At 41.4% G+C, this 16,276-nt stretch overlaps 1 protein-coding gene across 2 annotated transcripts in view; it reads right to left on the bottom strand.

The window, feature by feature from the left end:
• Positions 1-16,276, bottom strand: part of LOC101725302 (very-long-chain 3-oxoacyl-CoA reductase-B-like) — a 52,968-nt gene that overhangs the window by 21,203 nt on the left and 15,489 nt on the right. The window contains exons 11-13 of one of the 2 annotated variants that reach the window (XM_087200520.1): positions 16,042-16,193; positions 12,203-12,420; positions 670-863 (exon numbers count right to left, since the gene is read on the bottom strand). In XM_087200520.1, coding sequence (XP_087056646.1) covers positions 12,282-12,420; positions 16,042-16,193 — 291 coding nt within the window. In that variant the 3' untranslated portion in view covers positions 670-863; positions 12,203-12,281. Of the gene's footprint in view, positions 1-669; positions 864-12,202; positions 12,421-15,676; positions 16,194-16,276 lie in introns of those variants that run through there. The other variant, XM_087200519.1, reaches the window with a different exon arrangement.

Here is a 16,276-nt window from a genome sequence, read left to right as displayed (position 1 = left end):
CCGAGGGAATGGGAATTTAGCTCAGTGATTCGGGTACCTGCCTTGCAAGCCCAAGGTCCTGAGTTCGATCCCCAGTACCCACTCAACCTCCAAAAAAAATACAGGACCTTGGCAAAGGCATGGCAGGATCTGTGTGACCTGGTAGGGGGACTGGATGGTCACATGGCTTCCTTAGGAAGAGACACGTGAGACCTGAGCTGAGTCCTGGCAGTGTCAATAGGTGAAATGGAAGTGGGGTGCAGAGGAGTCCCAGGCACAGGATGGCATACGCAAAGGCCCTGAACCAGAGGGGCCATAATGTACTTTGTTAGCTTTTGTTTTCTGGGACAAAATACCTGAGGCAATCCTACGGGGGAAAGGCTTATTTTGACCTACAGTTTCTTAGGGTTTAGTGCACAGTGCATGACCCTGATGTCTTTGGGCCTGTAGTGGCACGTGACAGGGGCTCATGGTGAAGCAAACTGCCCATCTCATGGCAGCCAGGAAGCAAGAATAGCAGGAAGAGGAGGGGTCAAGACCCCAGTGTCCCTGCAAGGGCTCAGGCCCCTGTAACCCAACTTCCTACCACTAAGCCCCACTTCCTTAAGTTTCTACTGCCTCCCTGGCGGGATCTGAAGGTGATGCCATCGAGTCCAGCGATCTGCTTGAGCTCCCCACCCCACTGCCTACCTCCAGTGGAGGCTGGGGTCTGATTGTCTTCCTGTTTACCAGTGTGAGCAGCAATGCGCCTCAGCTTGGACAGTTGCCACAGTCTGGGGTTTCTGGTGGAAGGGCCCCTGGGCCACCAGTGGGCATCTCAAACCCACAGGCTGTGAAGCTGGACACAGAGGACTGTGGCTTGCTGGATTCCAGAACTGCAGGCCCTAGAAGGAAACCGCTCATTTGGAAATGCAGAGGAACTTTTTTGAACCAACATTTCCAATCCTGGATTGATTGGTTGATTTGTTGGTTGGTGCTTGGAGGTTTTTTCCCTTTTTTCTTTTTCCTTTCTTTTTTGTTTCTTCAAAATCTTTTAATTTTTCCTATTTTTTCCCTTTAGTTTGGCTCTCTGAATTTTCTTTTTTTACCTCCTTTTTCTTGTTTGCATTTTATGTTACTTTTATCTATACTATTAATTTCCTTTTACTCCTTACTAGGGTCCTTTATTTCACTTTTCTCACTTCCTTCCCATGTTCCATTGGTTAAGGTTAAAATTGGGTTTTTTTCATGCTTCTATTCCTCATACCCTGTATCTTTTTGTTTTGATTTTCTTCAAGACAGGGTCTTTCTGGGCCAGGGATTTAGCTCAGTGGTGCTGCCGCCTGCCTTGAAAGTGTAAGGTCCCGAGTTTGATCCCCAGTACAAAAAAAAACTGACAGGGTCTTGCTGTATAGCCCAGGTTGCCCTTGAACTCACTATGTAGCCCAGCCTGGCCTCAAACTCAGTGATCCTCCTGCCTCAGCCTCCTAAGTGCTAGGATTACAGATGTTGTAAGCACACCTGGCAACCATGCCCTCTAACTTTACTGGTATAACCATTAAGGTTTATGAATCTTTATAGAATTGTATACTATTACTGTTGAACACTGTTCTATTGTTATCATTTGTTACCTCTATTGGAGGTAACGTTCCATTTAGTAGATATTTACTATAGATCAATATTTAGTTTGTCTTAAGGTTTATACTATAATCAAAGATTTCTTTTCCATGATTATGAGTACTACATTATTGGTTCTAAGAGTATGTCAATATCCAGTTAGTCTTTGATGCTGTTATTGTTGCTGATTTTATTACTGTAGCTAAGGTGACAGTTGTTGTTATCAGCTGGTTTTCTGTGTGCCAATATCTGGATCGCCTTCTTGTCATTAACAATGCTGCAGCCCATTCCTGGCAAACAGGGTACTGAGACAAATACACGGTACCCCCCCCAAACACAGATGGGGGGATTCTGGAACAAAGGCAAAGGCCTGTAATTAGCAATGCCCAGAATGCATCACTGAAAAGTAGACACTAACTAAAGAGGTCTCCGTACTAGCAACAAAGTCTTCCACTATAATCAGCCCTCAATCCTCAGCACAGAAAACAAACAAAAAATACAAACATGAGCAGACAAGGTGACAAAATGTCCCCCAAAACTCCTAACTCCCCAAAGCTGGTCCGTGGTACATCAAAGGGGAGGAAATCAAAAGCCACACAACCAAATTATTTGCAAGGGTAAAAGAGGAGAGAAAAAACGGATCACTGAGATGCTTGTTGAGTTCAGAGGTGTGACTAAGCAGATAGTGATCCTAATAAATGAAATGATCAGGGAATCTACAGAAGACACTAATAAAAACCTAGCTGAGCTAAACAAAGCAATGTGAAACATGAATGTCAGCATAGAAAAGAATTAGAGTCTGAGATTAAACATTCTGTTGAAAGTATGAGGCAAACCTATGGCACACATGCCTCAGCCAGCTGTTTGTTATCATTGAAAGCTCTAAAAGGTTTGCTATCACTGGCCCTATACCAATGAGCTACCTCTCCAGCCTGGAAAAAAAGACTTATTTTCCTGACGTCATTAGGTTGCTTCGAGGATCATACTGGATTTTGAGTTTTATTTAAGTTTACCAGTTCCCAATGTGTTAGATCAAATAAACAATCTGCCAGGCTAGTAAAGGCTTGAGACAGTTACAGGTAAGCTTTCCCCAGATTCATTAGTTTTGATATACAGTTTTGTTGGTTGTTTGGTACTGGGAATTGAACTGCAGTCCTTGCACTTGTGATGCAGGCAGCAGAACCACTAAGCTAAATCCCGGCCCTCAACATTCTTTTCCTAAATTCAAATATATTTTTATAAACTGACATAAATAATGTTTATGTTACAATTCTAACAGGTTTCCATTTTTATAACTGGTAGACTAGACCTTCCTTAAACTTTTTAGAAATAAAATGTAGGCTCATCTGGGTTTGTGAGAGTAAAATAGATTTTCTTTGTCCTAGAACAAAGTAGATTAGTTACCATTGTGTCTTATTGTGCCAAAGTAAAATGTGATCTTACAAAGAGAAATTGTAATTTTGCTTGGTCTTACAGAAAAGTCCCAGTGAAAGAACCAGTAAATAAATCTTCCCAAATTACCAGGATAAAAAAAGTATGAGCAGAAGTGACCAATGTGAGGATAAAGTGTCAGAACAGGAAGATGGGCATTGTCTGTGACCAATTAATGAAAGATACCTTAAAAACCTGAAACATTATCAACAGCTGCTAGATGATGCAGAAAAGAGTAAGGTTAATTGGAATTAGTGAGAAATTAGAAGGCAGCACAAAGAGCATAGAAAAGTATTTCAGAAATAACAGTAGAAAACTTTCCAAATGTGGGAATAGAATTTAACATACAGGTAATGGAGGTGTATAGAATGCCAGATTGCCATGATTAAAAAAGAACCGCTCCACAACATGTCGTAGTCAAAATCCCAGAAGTCCAACACAGTAGCAGAATCATAAACGCATTAGAGAAATGCAAGGAGTCACTTATCAAGGAAAACCCATGAGAATTACAACAGACTTCTCAACAAAAACCTAAAGACCAGGACAGCTTGAAGTGAAGTGTTTCAAGTCCTAAAAGAAAACAAATTCCAACCTAGACTAATATATCCTGCAAAACTGTCTTTGGAAATTGATGGAGAGAGAATTCCATGATAAAGAGCACATAAAGAAATTCATGACCACCAAACCAGCACTCCAAAAAGCTCTCAAGGATATCTCAGAAAGAGACAGTGAAGCTAACAAGGCAAAAAGGTCCAACAGAATGAATATACCAGGTAGGGTGAGCAGATAAGTAGAGGGATAACAAAGTCTGCAACAGGAAAATTAGGCAATGACAGGAGTAACTCCATACCTTTCAGTAATAACTCTCAATGTGAGTGGTCTCAATTCCCCCAATGAAAAGTATCAGATTGACAGAATGGATCAAGAAATGAAATGCAATGGTATACTGTGTAGAAGTGTGAGAGGTCATCTCGGGATGTGCTGTTCACCTTCTGATGATCACATGACTGACTCCCAGGTCCTTGGCATGCCAGGATCAGGTCAGCACGCTGAGAATTGGGGAGGAGGGCACACAGGCCCTTGAGACACTCTCTGCTGCCTGAGAAAGTATGGGAGAGCCTATCTATAGATCATAAGCAAGGCTGCAGTGTTTCTTAAACATCTGCATAGAGCAGGATCGGTTCCCAGCAACCATTTTAGCCTTGCAGCTTCCTCTGCTTGCTTATCTGCCTGTTGAGAACAGTATAAAATGTATTTGCTTCAAAGAATAAATCCCCTTAGTCTCCTATGGTTCTGGGTCCCCCATGTCCCTCTTTTCTTTGTTCTTGTCACACAAAGTCTTCAAATCCCCATCTCTCTTCAAGGAGACCCCCACATGGAAGAAACACATTTAACCTCAAAAAAGAAATTCATGTACTATAAATCAATGGATGGAAAACAATCCTGTTTCATGCAACAGGAACCTGAAAACAAGAAGGAGTAGCTATCCTATTTTCAGACAAAGTGGACTTTAAGCTAGAACTGGTCAGAAGAGGCAAAGAAGGGCACTATGTATTGGGTAGTAAGGGAACAACCCAACAGGAAGAGATAACAATCATAAACATATATGTACCAAACAATGACACTCTGCACTTCATAAACACTACTGGACATGTAAGATCAGTTAAAATCAATCCAATTATAGTGGGGGACCACAATACGCCAGTGTCACAAATAGATCAACTAGATGAAAAATCAACAAAGAAATAGCAGAGTTGAATCAAACCTTTGAACAAAAACACTTAACTGCATACCAGTCCAATTATTTAAATACAGGTAGACCAAAAATTGATTTCTTGTTAATTTTGTTTTAGAGACAGGGTCTTGCTTTGTAGTTCAGGCTGGCCCTGAGCTCACTATGTAGCCCAGGTTGACCTCAAACTCTCAGCAATCCTGCCTCAGCCTCCTGAGTGCTGGGATTATAGGTATGCATCACCATGCCTGGCCTGTTGTTAATTTTCATAAGATAATATAATAGGAAATATAAAACTGACAATTTTATCAAATTTATTGAATACACAAAACTGGGTGAAATGACATCTCCCCAAGGGACACTCAGGATAGTCACTATGTAAACATGCTATCCGATTGACCCTTGGGGTAAACTGTTAACTGGCTAATAAATATCTACACTTCTAACCAATGACAACATAATACACATTCTTCTCAGCAGCACGTGGAACTTTCTCCAAAATAACATCCAATAAAGCATACTTAAGTAAATGCAAAAGAATCAAAATTATTCCATGCATATTATCACATCATAAAGTAATGAAAATAGAATTCAGTGGAAAAAGAAACTATACAAATTGTCTCTTGGCTCTGTTGATAGTTTCTCTTTGCAGTGCAGAAGCTTTTTAATATTATGAGATCCCAGTTGTTGATTCTTTGTGCTAGCTCCTGTGCTACTGAAGGTTCGTTCATAAAGTCTTTTCCTATGCCAATGTCATCAAGAGTTCTACCTAACTTATCTTCCAGCAAGTATAGTGTTTCTGACTTAATATTTAGATCTTTAATCCACTTCAATCTTAGTTTAGTGTGCAGTGATAGGTATGGGTCTAGTTTTAATCTTTGGCAGGTTGACATCCAGTTTTTCCAACACCATTTATTAAATAGGCTATCTTTCCTGCAATGAGGGTAGTTGGCTCCTTTGTCAAAGCTGAGGTGGCTGAGTATGTCTGGAGTTGTTTCTGCATCTTCTAATCTATTCCACTGATCTTTGGGTCTGTTTCTTTGCCAGTACCATGCTGTTTTTATCACAGTAGCTTTGTAGTATAGTTTCAAGTTGGGAATTGTGATACCCCGAGCCATGTCTCTGTTGCCTAGAATTACTTTTGCAATTCTAGGTTTCTTCTGCTTCCAAATGAATTTTGGATTGTTTTCTCTAGTTCTGTGAAGTATATTGTTGGAATTTCAATCATCATTGCATTAAATCTATATAGTAGTTTTGGAAGTATGGCCATTTTCACTATATTGATTCTTCCTACCCAGGAACAAGGGATATCTTTCCATTTTCTTATATCCTCTTCGATGTCCTTTTTCAGAGAGCTGTATTTTTCAGTGTAGAGGTCTTTTGCTTCCTTTGTTAGGTTGATTCCTAGATACTTCATTTTTTTAAATGCTACTGTAAAAGGAATTATTTCCCGAATTTCTCTCTCAATGGGCCTGCTATTTGCATACAAGAAAGCTATTGTTTTTTGAGTGTTGACCTTGTATCCAGCTACTCTACTGAATCTGTCAATTAGGTCTAGAAGACTTTTGACTGAGTTTTTTGGATCTCCTATGTAAAGTATCATATCATCAGCCAATAATGACAGTTTCACTTCTTCCTTGCCTATCTTTATTCCTTTTATTTCTTTCTCTTGTATAATTGTTATGGCTAATGTTTCCAGAACAATATGAAACAGGAGTGGTGATAGTGGGCATCCTTGTCTTGTTCCTGATTTTACCGTGAAAGGTTTCAGTTTTTGACCATTTATTATGATGTTGGCTGTTGGTCTTTCATAGATAGCCTTAATCAGATTGAGATAAAGCCTTTCTATTCCAAGTTTCTGTAGCGTTTCTATCATGAATGGGTGTTGGATTTTGTCAAATGTTTTTCCTGTATCTATTGAAATGATCATGTGGATTTTGTCCTTGACTCTGTTAATATAGTGTATTACATTTATTGATTTATGGATGTTGAACCATCCTTGCATCCCTGGGATAAATCCAACTTGCTCAGGGTGTATGATCTTCTTGAAGACCCTCTGTATTATGTTTGCCAGTATCTTGTTGAGGATTTTTACATCTATGTTCATTACAGAGATTGGCCTGTAGTTCTCTTTTTGGGTTGGGTCTTTCCCTGGTTTTGGGATGAAAGTAACACTTGCTTCCAGGAATGAATTTGGAAGCCTTGCTTCCCATTCAATTTCCTTGATGAGTTTAAAGAGAAATGGCGATAGTTCTTTAAATGTCTTGTAGAATTCAGCAGTGAAGCCATGAGGACCTGGGCTTTTCTTTGTTAGTAAGTTTTTTATTATATTTTCAATTTCACTCATTATTATTGGGGTGTTTAGAATTTCTATATCTTCTTCATTTAATTTTGGCAATTCGTATGTATCTAGGAATCTGTCCATTTCTTCTGTGTTTTCCATTTTATTAGAGTACAGGTTCTCAAAGTAGGTATTGATGATTCTCTGGATTTCTGCTGGATTTGTTGTGGCTTCACCTTTTCCATTTTTTTATTTTTTTTTATTTTTTTTTTACCTTTTCCATTCTTAATTGCATGGATTTGAGCCTTTTCTTTCCTTTTTTTTCATAAAGTTGGCTAAAAGTTTATCGATTTTATTTATTCTTTCAAAAAACCAACTCTTTGATTCATTGATTTTTTTGTATTGTTCTCTTAGTCTCCATTGCATTGATTTCTGCTCCGATCTTTATAATTTCCTTTCTTGTATGAGCTTTGGGTTTGTTATGCTCTTCTTTTTCTAGGAGCTTGAGGTTCTGCATTAAGTTATTTAACTGAGTTCTCTTTGTTGTCCTAATATGGGCATTCACTGCTATGAATTTCCCATGTAGAACTGCTTTCATTGTGTCCCACAGATTCCTGTATGTTGTACTGCAATTATTTACTTGTAGAAACTGTCTAATTTCTTCTTTAATTTCCTCTGTCACTCATTGGTTGTTCAGGAGGATGTTGTTCAATTTCCATGTGTTTGTGGGAGTTTTGTGGTTTCTTATGTTACTGACTTCCAATTGTATTGCACTATGGTCTGATAACATACAGGGAGTAATTTCAGTTCTTTTACATTTACTTAGATATGTCCTATGAACTAGCATGTGATCTATTTTGGAGAATGACCCGTGTGCAGCTGAAAAGAATGTGTGTTTTGATTTTGTGGGGTGGAACACTCTGTAAACATCTATTAAGTCCATTTGTTCAATAGCTTGGCTCAGTTCTAGAATTTCAGTGTTAATTTTTTTTCTAGTTGATCTATCTATTTGTGATAGAGGGGTGTTGAGGTCCCCCACTACAATTGTATTAGTGCTTATTTGGTTTTTCATGTCCATTAATATTTGTTTTGTATAGTTGGGGGCATTCGTATTTGGTGCATATATATTTAGGATTGTCATCTCTTCCTCTTGGATTGTTCCTTTCACAAGGATGTAGTGACCATCTTTGTCTCTCTTAATTAGTTTTGGTTTGAAATCTACTTTGTCTGTAAATAAGATTGCTACACCTGCTTTTTTCTGGGTTCCTGTCACGTGGAGAACTGTTTTCCATCCTTTTGCTTTCAGTCTATGAATTTCCTTTTGAGTTAGGTGTGTTTCTTGTATACAGCATATTGCTGGGGTTTGCTTCTTAATCCATTCTGTCAGTCTATTTCTTTTGATTGGTGAATTGAGGCCATTAACTTTGATAGTTATAATTGAGAGATATTGACTTATCCTTGTCATGATGTTTTACTGTTGTTAGCTCTTTTATTTTTTATTTTCCCCCCTTTTGCTTTAGTGTCTTACCTTGCATGGTGCCTTCTCTCTGCTGGGGCTCATGGAGTTGTGACCTTCATTGTCTTTTTCTAGGATATTGCTTAAAATTGTTTGGAGTGCTGGTTTGGTGTTCACGAAATTTCTCAGTTGTTCTTTGTCATGAAAGTAGCTAATTTCCCCATCGATTCTGAAAGATAATTTTGCTGGATAAAACAGTCTAGGTTGGAAGTTATCTTCTTTTAGGGCTTGAAATACTTCACTCCAGGCTCTCCTTGATTTGAGGGTTTGTGTAGAGAAGTCTGTTGTGATTCTGATGGGCTTTCCTTTGTAGGTGATTTGTTTCTTTTCTCTAACTGCCTGTAGAATTTTGTTCTTCTGTTGGGTTTCTGGGATCTTGACTATTATACATCTAGGTGTACATTTGTTTTGGTCATGGCTGGATGGAGTTCTATATGCCTCACTTATCTGTACATCCAATTCTCCACCTCTCTCTGGGAAGTTTTCTACTATTACTTCTGTGAACAGTTTTTTTAATGTCAGTTGTACTTTCTCCTGTTTTTTCATGGACTCCTATGAGTCTTATGTTATTCTTCTTTGCATCATCTAGCAGCTGTTGGATTGATTTCTCATGGTCCCTTACTATCTTTAAGAAATCTCTCTTTTCATGGTCCTTAACCACAATCCTGTCTTCTATATCTGACATTCTGTCTTCAGATTCTCTTAGTCTGCTCTGTATGCTTTCAAAGGAGTTTTTAATCTCCTGAATATCTGTTTGAAACTGTTTCATGGATTCCATTTCTTTCTTATATTGGGCAATCATGTTTTCCATTTCTTTCTTATGCTGGGCATTCATGGATTCCAGCATGTTTCTGATCTCATCTATTTTCTTATCTGTTTCTGCTCTAGAGCTTCTAATCATGTCTTTCACTCTGCTCACCATGTCTGTATTTATCTGGGAGATTATTTCTGTTTTGAATTTTTCTAGACCCTCATGCATCTCCTTTGTTACTTCCTGTGCTATCAGTTCAGGGTGTCCAAGTGGTTACTTATCAGACTTTTCCACCTCGTTTCCCCCAGAATTTCCTTTTTGTGGTGTGGAAGCCTGCGTTTGTGCCTTGCTTAAGTGTCTTCTCATTTTTGTTTTTGGTACTGTTCTTGGTTTAATTCCTGGGTTGATATTTCAAAATTGCTTAATGTAGGTATCTTTGTAGCTTGTGTTTAAAGCTCTTGTGGAATGATTGATTTTCAGAGATTTATTCCGGATATAGCTTGTGTTTGGGTTTTGAGACTCTAATGACTCTGAAGCTATTTTATTTTCCTTATACCAAGAAGGAAAACTAATTAGATCAATCACAACATGTTAGCCCAAATGACATAGTCAGCAATACCATAGCATCAAGCACAGCTTAGAAAATGACAATTTGTGGTAGTTATTAATCTATCACTTTTAACTATGTGAGTTAAATTAAAACCGAGGACCAACCCAACATAAGTTTATATTGAATAAACTCTTCAATATAGCATCTTTCCCCTTTGGGATGGAGAGTTAAAAGGAGTTGGGGAGGGATTGACAGGTAGAAAGAACAGGTAAGGTTAGCAGTCAGGCCAGAAGACACAGAAAGATCACACAAATTCTAAGAAGTTGTTAAAGGCAAGAGAAAATGGCAGAATGAAAGAACAAAGATGTGAATAGAATCACCTAACAGCAACAGGGAGGCTAGATACCAAATTTACTTTCCTTTGAACCTAATTATAATCAAGAGAAGGAAAAAGAGAAGAAAACAACAATAAGGGAGAAATCCAAATTCAGTGCAGAAACGAACAAATGTGGAGATGAGGACCAATGTGGGACAGCGAGAGAAAGAGAAAGAAAAGAAAAAAAGAAAGAAAAGTAAAACTTTGAAGAGTAGAAGAAAAGTAAAAATTAATAATTGAAAATAAGAAAAAATAATTTTTTTCTTTTTTGCAAATAGCAATAGAAATTATTGGCCTCCTTCAGGGTATGTCCCTGCTGTCACAGGAGGCAATGTAGGAATCCCTGTCCATATACGAGTCAGAGGCTCAGCAAGCCAGCAGTAGACCAAATACAGTGGTCTGATGGGCCTTTATTGTAGAGATTCTCTTTACTTTTCCACTGAGCTTCAGTTGCTTCAGTTTTCATCCAGGAGCCTGAGAAGCCCTCTTTCTGTTACTAACTTCTGCTCTATCTTGTGGAGCTCGAAACAAGGGTCTTTATAATTTCCTGTGCCTCTCTACTGTGAGACCAGGTAGCAGAAAAGTCAGAAGGCCAGAGGTGGGGGGGGGGGGCCTTGGAGGCACCCACGCAGCTAAGCGGACCTCACCATGGCATGGGTGAGGCCCGGGACGGCCGAGGAGCTTCAAGGTGCTTGTCTCACCTGGCTGCTCACGGCTTGGAGAGCATCGGATGGGGGTGGGGCTGCAAGACGCCCCTGGGACCTGTACAGTGTGCATGTGTTAAGACCACTGACCTGGGCACTTAAAAAGGTTAAAATGGTGAGCCCAGTCCTCGGGAGGCTGAGGCAGGAGGGTTTAAAGTTTGAACCTAGTCTGAGCAATTTAAGAAGTTCAAGGCCATCCACGACTCATACATAGCAAGAGCTTGTCAGAGAGAGAGAGAGAGAGAGAGAAATATTTATGTTGTGTGAATTTTAGCACAATTTTTAAAAATTTTAAATGAGAGGCAAAGTAGCTGTTTCAACCTACCAAAGGCTAAGGAATGTATCTTCAGCAGAACTGCACTACAAAGGTTAGAGAAAGCCCTGCAGCCTAGGGAGAGGGGCCAGTAACTCCATGGGGGATACACAAGCTGCTTTTCTTATTCAAATCCCTTTGAAGACAGGGGCACCACTGACCTAAATACCCGGCCCTCAAATCCCTTGCAAAGAAGACTTTTAGAACACAAATAATGAATGGTATTGTGTGCTTTTAACCTGTGGGAAGAAAAGGCATGCTGGGAAGAGCCCGAGGTCTGAGGGGAGAGAAGGGCAAGTTGTAGCCAGGTGTGAGCTGGCGTGAGCCCCAGCAGGTGGCCTCAGAGAAAGGGGAAGACTATAGACTCTAAAGGAAGCATGCTGGGCGTGGTGCCCCATGCCTGTACTCCCAGCACTCAGGAGGCTGAGGCAGGAGGATTGCTGTGAGTTCGAGGCCAGCCTGGGCTACATAGGGAGACTGTTTTTCAAGATAAATAGAAAGAGAAAAGAAAAAAAAAGGCACCACTACCATCCCCAAACAAAGAGCCACACTAATAAACTGACAAAGAAGGCAGAAGGGAATCATTAAAAAGTACTTGACTGGGGCTGGGAGTTTAGCTCAGTGATACCGCACCTGCCTCACAAGCTCAAGGTCCTGAGTTCAATCCCCAGTACCAAAAAAATAAGTACTTGATTAACCTGGGCATAGTGGGGCATCCCTGAAATCCCAGCACTTGAGAGGCTGAGGCAGGAAGATTCCAAGTTTCAGCCCAGCAAGAGACTTTAAAAAAAAAAAGCCAAAAATTTAGCTGAGCAGCATGGAACTTGCCTGACAAGTGCAAGGCCCTGAGATCAATCTCTGGTATAAAAAAACTCCTCCCCCCAAAATAATAATAATGCTGGGAATGTAGCTCAGTGGTAAAGCCCTGGGTTTCATCTCCTGTACTGAAAAAGAAATCAAAATATAAACTTACCTTTCTTCTCCTGCTCAAAGATAGGACTTTCCATTCTCCAAGACAGGGTGTCACTGTGTGGTTCAGGCTGGCTTTGAATTCACAGCAGTCTTCCTCCCTCAGCCTCCTGAGTGCTGGAATTATTCCAGGCAGGTGCACCATGCCCAGCACTGGCCAACATCTTACGTTTAGGTGCCCTGTGAGGTGGATGCCCAGAATATATCCTTGGAAGCAGATTTCTGGGAATAAAAGCAAACACAGAGCATGGGGTCGCATGCCTTTCAGCCCAGCTACTTGGAAAGCTGATGCAGGAAGATTGCAAGTTCAAGGCCAGCCTGGGCATCTTAGTGAGCCTGTGATTCAAGATAAAATAAAAAGACCAAAAAAATGTGAAGATAAAACAAAAAGGACTGGGATGTAGCTCAGTGATAAAACACTTGCCTAGTACGTGTAAGGTCCTGGGGTGAAATCCCTAGGACTGCAAAAAACAAAGAAACCCAAAAAGTCAATGTCACGCCAGGCCACGTCAGTGGGAAAGGCCGTCACACATCGCCATGTCCCAGCCTTTAGTTCCAGGAAGTCTGAGTACACCTGTGCCCCTGCCAGGTGTGGGGAGCACAGGCTACACTACCTCTGCCCCCAGACTCCTCAAGGCAGTAGTGGCTCAGACCGACACCCACAACCACCCCCAGCACCTGGCAGCCACCTTCCCCTTAAAAACTGTCCCTCTCCCCTTGTTCATTGCTGATTCTCTTTTCAGACTCCGCCCACTCACACCCCAGTGAAATGAACAGCCTAGCTGCGTTCACAAAGCCTGCCCGAGTGGTCTCTCTCCTGTCTGCACCTTCCATGCAGTAAACACACATCTTTATTGTCAAATTTTTCTCCATGGAGGCTGCACACTTGCCTGACATTGGGGGATGGGAAGGATTCCTTCCAGGTTCATTGTATCCTGAACTAAGAACTGGACAGGACACACAGAAAAGGTGGCGAGGGAGTACATTTATTGAAGGTGGAAAAGAAGCAAGTGCTACAGGGTAAAACTGGGTGTGGTGGTGCAGTCCTGTAATTCCAGCACTTCCGAGACTGAGGCAGGAGGATGAGGAAGGATGGAGGTCACCCTGGGCTCCATAGTGTGTTCAAGGTCAGCTGTACCACACAGGGAAACCCTGCCTTAACAAAACCAAACCAAACCAAACAAAACAAAACCCTCTACAAGCCAAGAGAGGGCTAGTGCAGCTGGAGGATAAGAGAAAAAGGTCTTTAGGGGTGGGGATTTAGCTCAGTGGCAATGTGCCTGCCTCACAATCCCAAGGTCCTGAGTTCGATCCCCAGTACCAAAAAGAGAGAGAGAGAAAGGAGTCTTTGGTATACAAAGTTCCTGGATCAGCTTCTCCCTCATGCAAACAAGGGACTCAGACACTTGTCCTATCAAAAATTCAGGGGCTGGGGATTTAGCTCAGTGGCAGGTGCAAGGACCCGAGTTGGGTCCCTGGTACCAAACAAAAAAAATTAAAGGGGTAGAGCCCAGGGATTTAGCTCAGTAGTTCTGCTGCCTGCTGTGCAAGTGCAAGGTCTGGAGTTCAATTCCATTTCAAAAAAAAAAAATTTCCCTGAACCAATCCCGGCACCAGATTGAAAGTGTTCTATGGAAAGACTCACTTGGCTTCCAGCCAGATCCAAATGAGGAATTAATAGCGTTTTTCTGATTGCTCCTAGCAACAGTGCCAGATTCAAATAAGGGATTGAAAATACCACTTTCTGCTTGGCTCTAGGTACAGTGCTCAGCTAGGCAGTGGTTTTGGATCCCGAGTTCTGCACATGTCCTCTGGGTTCTTATGACCCTTGAGCAGTTCTCTGTCACTTTGCCCCTGCCCTAATCTCCCGCCTCAGTGGCAGCAGCAATGCACTGGAGCATTTGCTCTGGCACGTGAGGTTTTGCCAATATCATAGGTAAAAAATGCTACTTTGGAGTAGTTTTCATTAGTGTCCTTCACCCCCACCCTCCCCCTTTTCCTTCTCCTTTTCCGGTCCTGGAGACCCGGCCCAGGGCCTCAGCCAAGCCTCCCTGGCCCTCTGCTGCTGGCCTGTCCCCACCTCCGTTGATGAGGTTTTTATTACCAGGGATGGTGAGCAGCTTTCCAAAAAGTTAAGGACCACCTGTCTATCTTTCTCTGTGAGCTATCTGTTCTTCTGTGCATTGGAAAAAATTGGGACTTTCGTCTTTTTTTTTTCTGGTACCGGGGATTGAACTCAGGACCTTGCACTTGCCTGGGAGGTGGGGTTCCACTGATTTACATCCCCAGCCCCAGGTCTTTTTCTGTCTCATTTTAAAACATCCTTTATATATTAAGCAGACAAGCATCTTGTGTATAATGTAAGTTGTAAATATCTTCTCCAAGATTGTCTCAACTTTTATTTTGCTATGGTCTCATACTCTTTTTTCCTTCCTTTTCTGTAATGGGAATTGAAACCAGAGGGAATAGACTGAGCTGCATTCCAGGTCTTTTTAAATTTTGTTTTTTGAGACAGGGTCTTGCTAAGTCGTTAAGGTCCCCAGCCTCCCAGAATGCTGGGATTTCAGGCATGGGCCACCACACTTAAATGGCATCACCATTTCTTAAGCAATTATTAATTCTGTTTCAGTAGATTTATTTATAAATTTTTGTTTATTGTGCTTGGTTTTCCTCTAGCTCTGCGTGTATGTGTGGGTGGGTGTGGTTTTTTTGAGACAAGGTCTTGCTATGTAGCCCAGGCTGGCCTCAAATTCATGGTGAGCCTCCTGCCTCAGCCTCCCAAGTGCTGAGATTACAGGCGTGCATCACCACACCCAGCTGCTCCAGCATTTTACTATGAACCATTAAAAACCTACAGAAAAGCTGAAGAAATGACACAATTCTACCACCAACACCTGACCATCCCTGATTGACTCACCACTAGTTCATCTACCTTTCCCGAACCTTTCAAAGTCCATCACAGGGATAGCGCACTCCCCAAATAACTCAGCCCATACATGGTTAAACTACAGTTCAGTACTTATTAGTACTTCTTTTTGTTGTTTCAAGTTTTCAATATTTAGATTTTTCCTACTCCAAGATAGAAAAGAAAACCAAAAAAAAAAAAATTTTTTTTAAGGGCCAGGAATTTAGCTCAGTGGTTTCACTGCCTGCTGCACAAGTGCAAGGACCTGAGTTCAATTCCTGGTACCAAAAAAAAAAAATTAAAAGAAAACCCAGTATGATGGCACATGCCTTTGATCCTCCTCCCTCACCTTCCTGAGTGCCGAGGCAGGAGGATCACTGTGAGTTCAAGACCAGCCTGGACTACATAGCAAGCAAGGCCCTGCCTCAAAAAACCAAAAAAGGTAAAAAATATTGACTTCTGTACTCCAGCAATTCTGTTTCCCTTTTTATGTGGGGAGTGCTGATTCATTTCAAGCTTATGTTGTGCATGATGTAAGGAAGGAAGGAATACAGTTTTTACACATTGAGAGACTCCATTTTAAAATTATTTTTATGGAGATATCACCCACATAAGATTCACCCTTTTAATGTTTACAATTCCTAAGTTTTCAGTACATTCACTAAGGTGTGCAACCACCACTACAATTTCATTTTTTTAAATTTAAAAATGTCACCTGCCAGGGATTTAGCTGACGGGCGCTGCACCTGCCTTGCAAGCACAAGGTCCTGAGTTCGATCCCCGGTGCCAGAAAAAAAATTTTTTAAATGTCACCAAAGGGTTGTCTAGGTTTTTACAGTGCATATTAAAAACTCCATCTTTCTGCCAGAGGGGAGTGAGGCCGTCCTCATCACCCAACCTCCAGTGTCCCATCAGCCTGCTTGTCTCTTTGTTCCGACCTGAGACCTTCCGGAAGGCATCTTCGCTGTGATCGCCCTGTCGCGCGTTGAAGCAAGGAGAAAAATTTGACCTTGCTTCCTAGAGACAGAAGCCGGATTCCCCAGAGACTGTTGGTAAGCCATACGGGTATGATGAAAGGCAGCAGGAAGCTCTGTAGGAGAGAGGCAGAGTCAGCTCGGCCTCCCCTTCCGCCGGCGCACCCCCGGCCCAGGCAGGGACCGCCCCACCAAGAGG

This window comes from Heterocephalus glaber, unplaced genomic scaffold (assembly GCF_053883595.1).
Source record: "Heterocephalus glaber isolate CG9 unplaced genomic scaffold, H.glaber_assembly_v1.0 deba00001744, whole genome shotgun sequence".
Classification (NCBI taxonomy): Eukaryota; Metazoa; Chordata; class Mammalia; order Rodentia; family Bathyergidae; genus Heterocephalus; species Heterocephalus glaber.
Note: the sequence above shows the minus strand (reverse complement) of the source record. Positions and strands in the feature narration are given on the sequence as shown.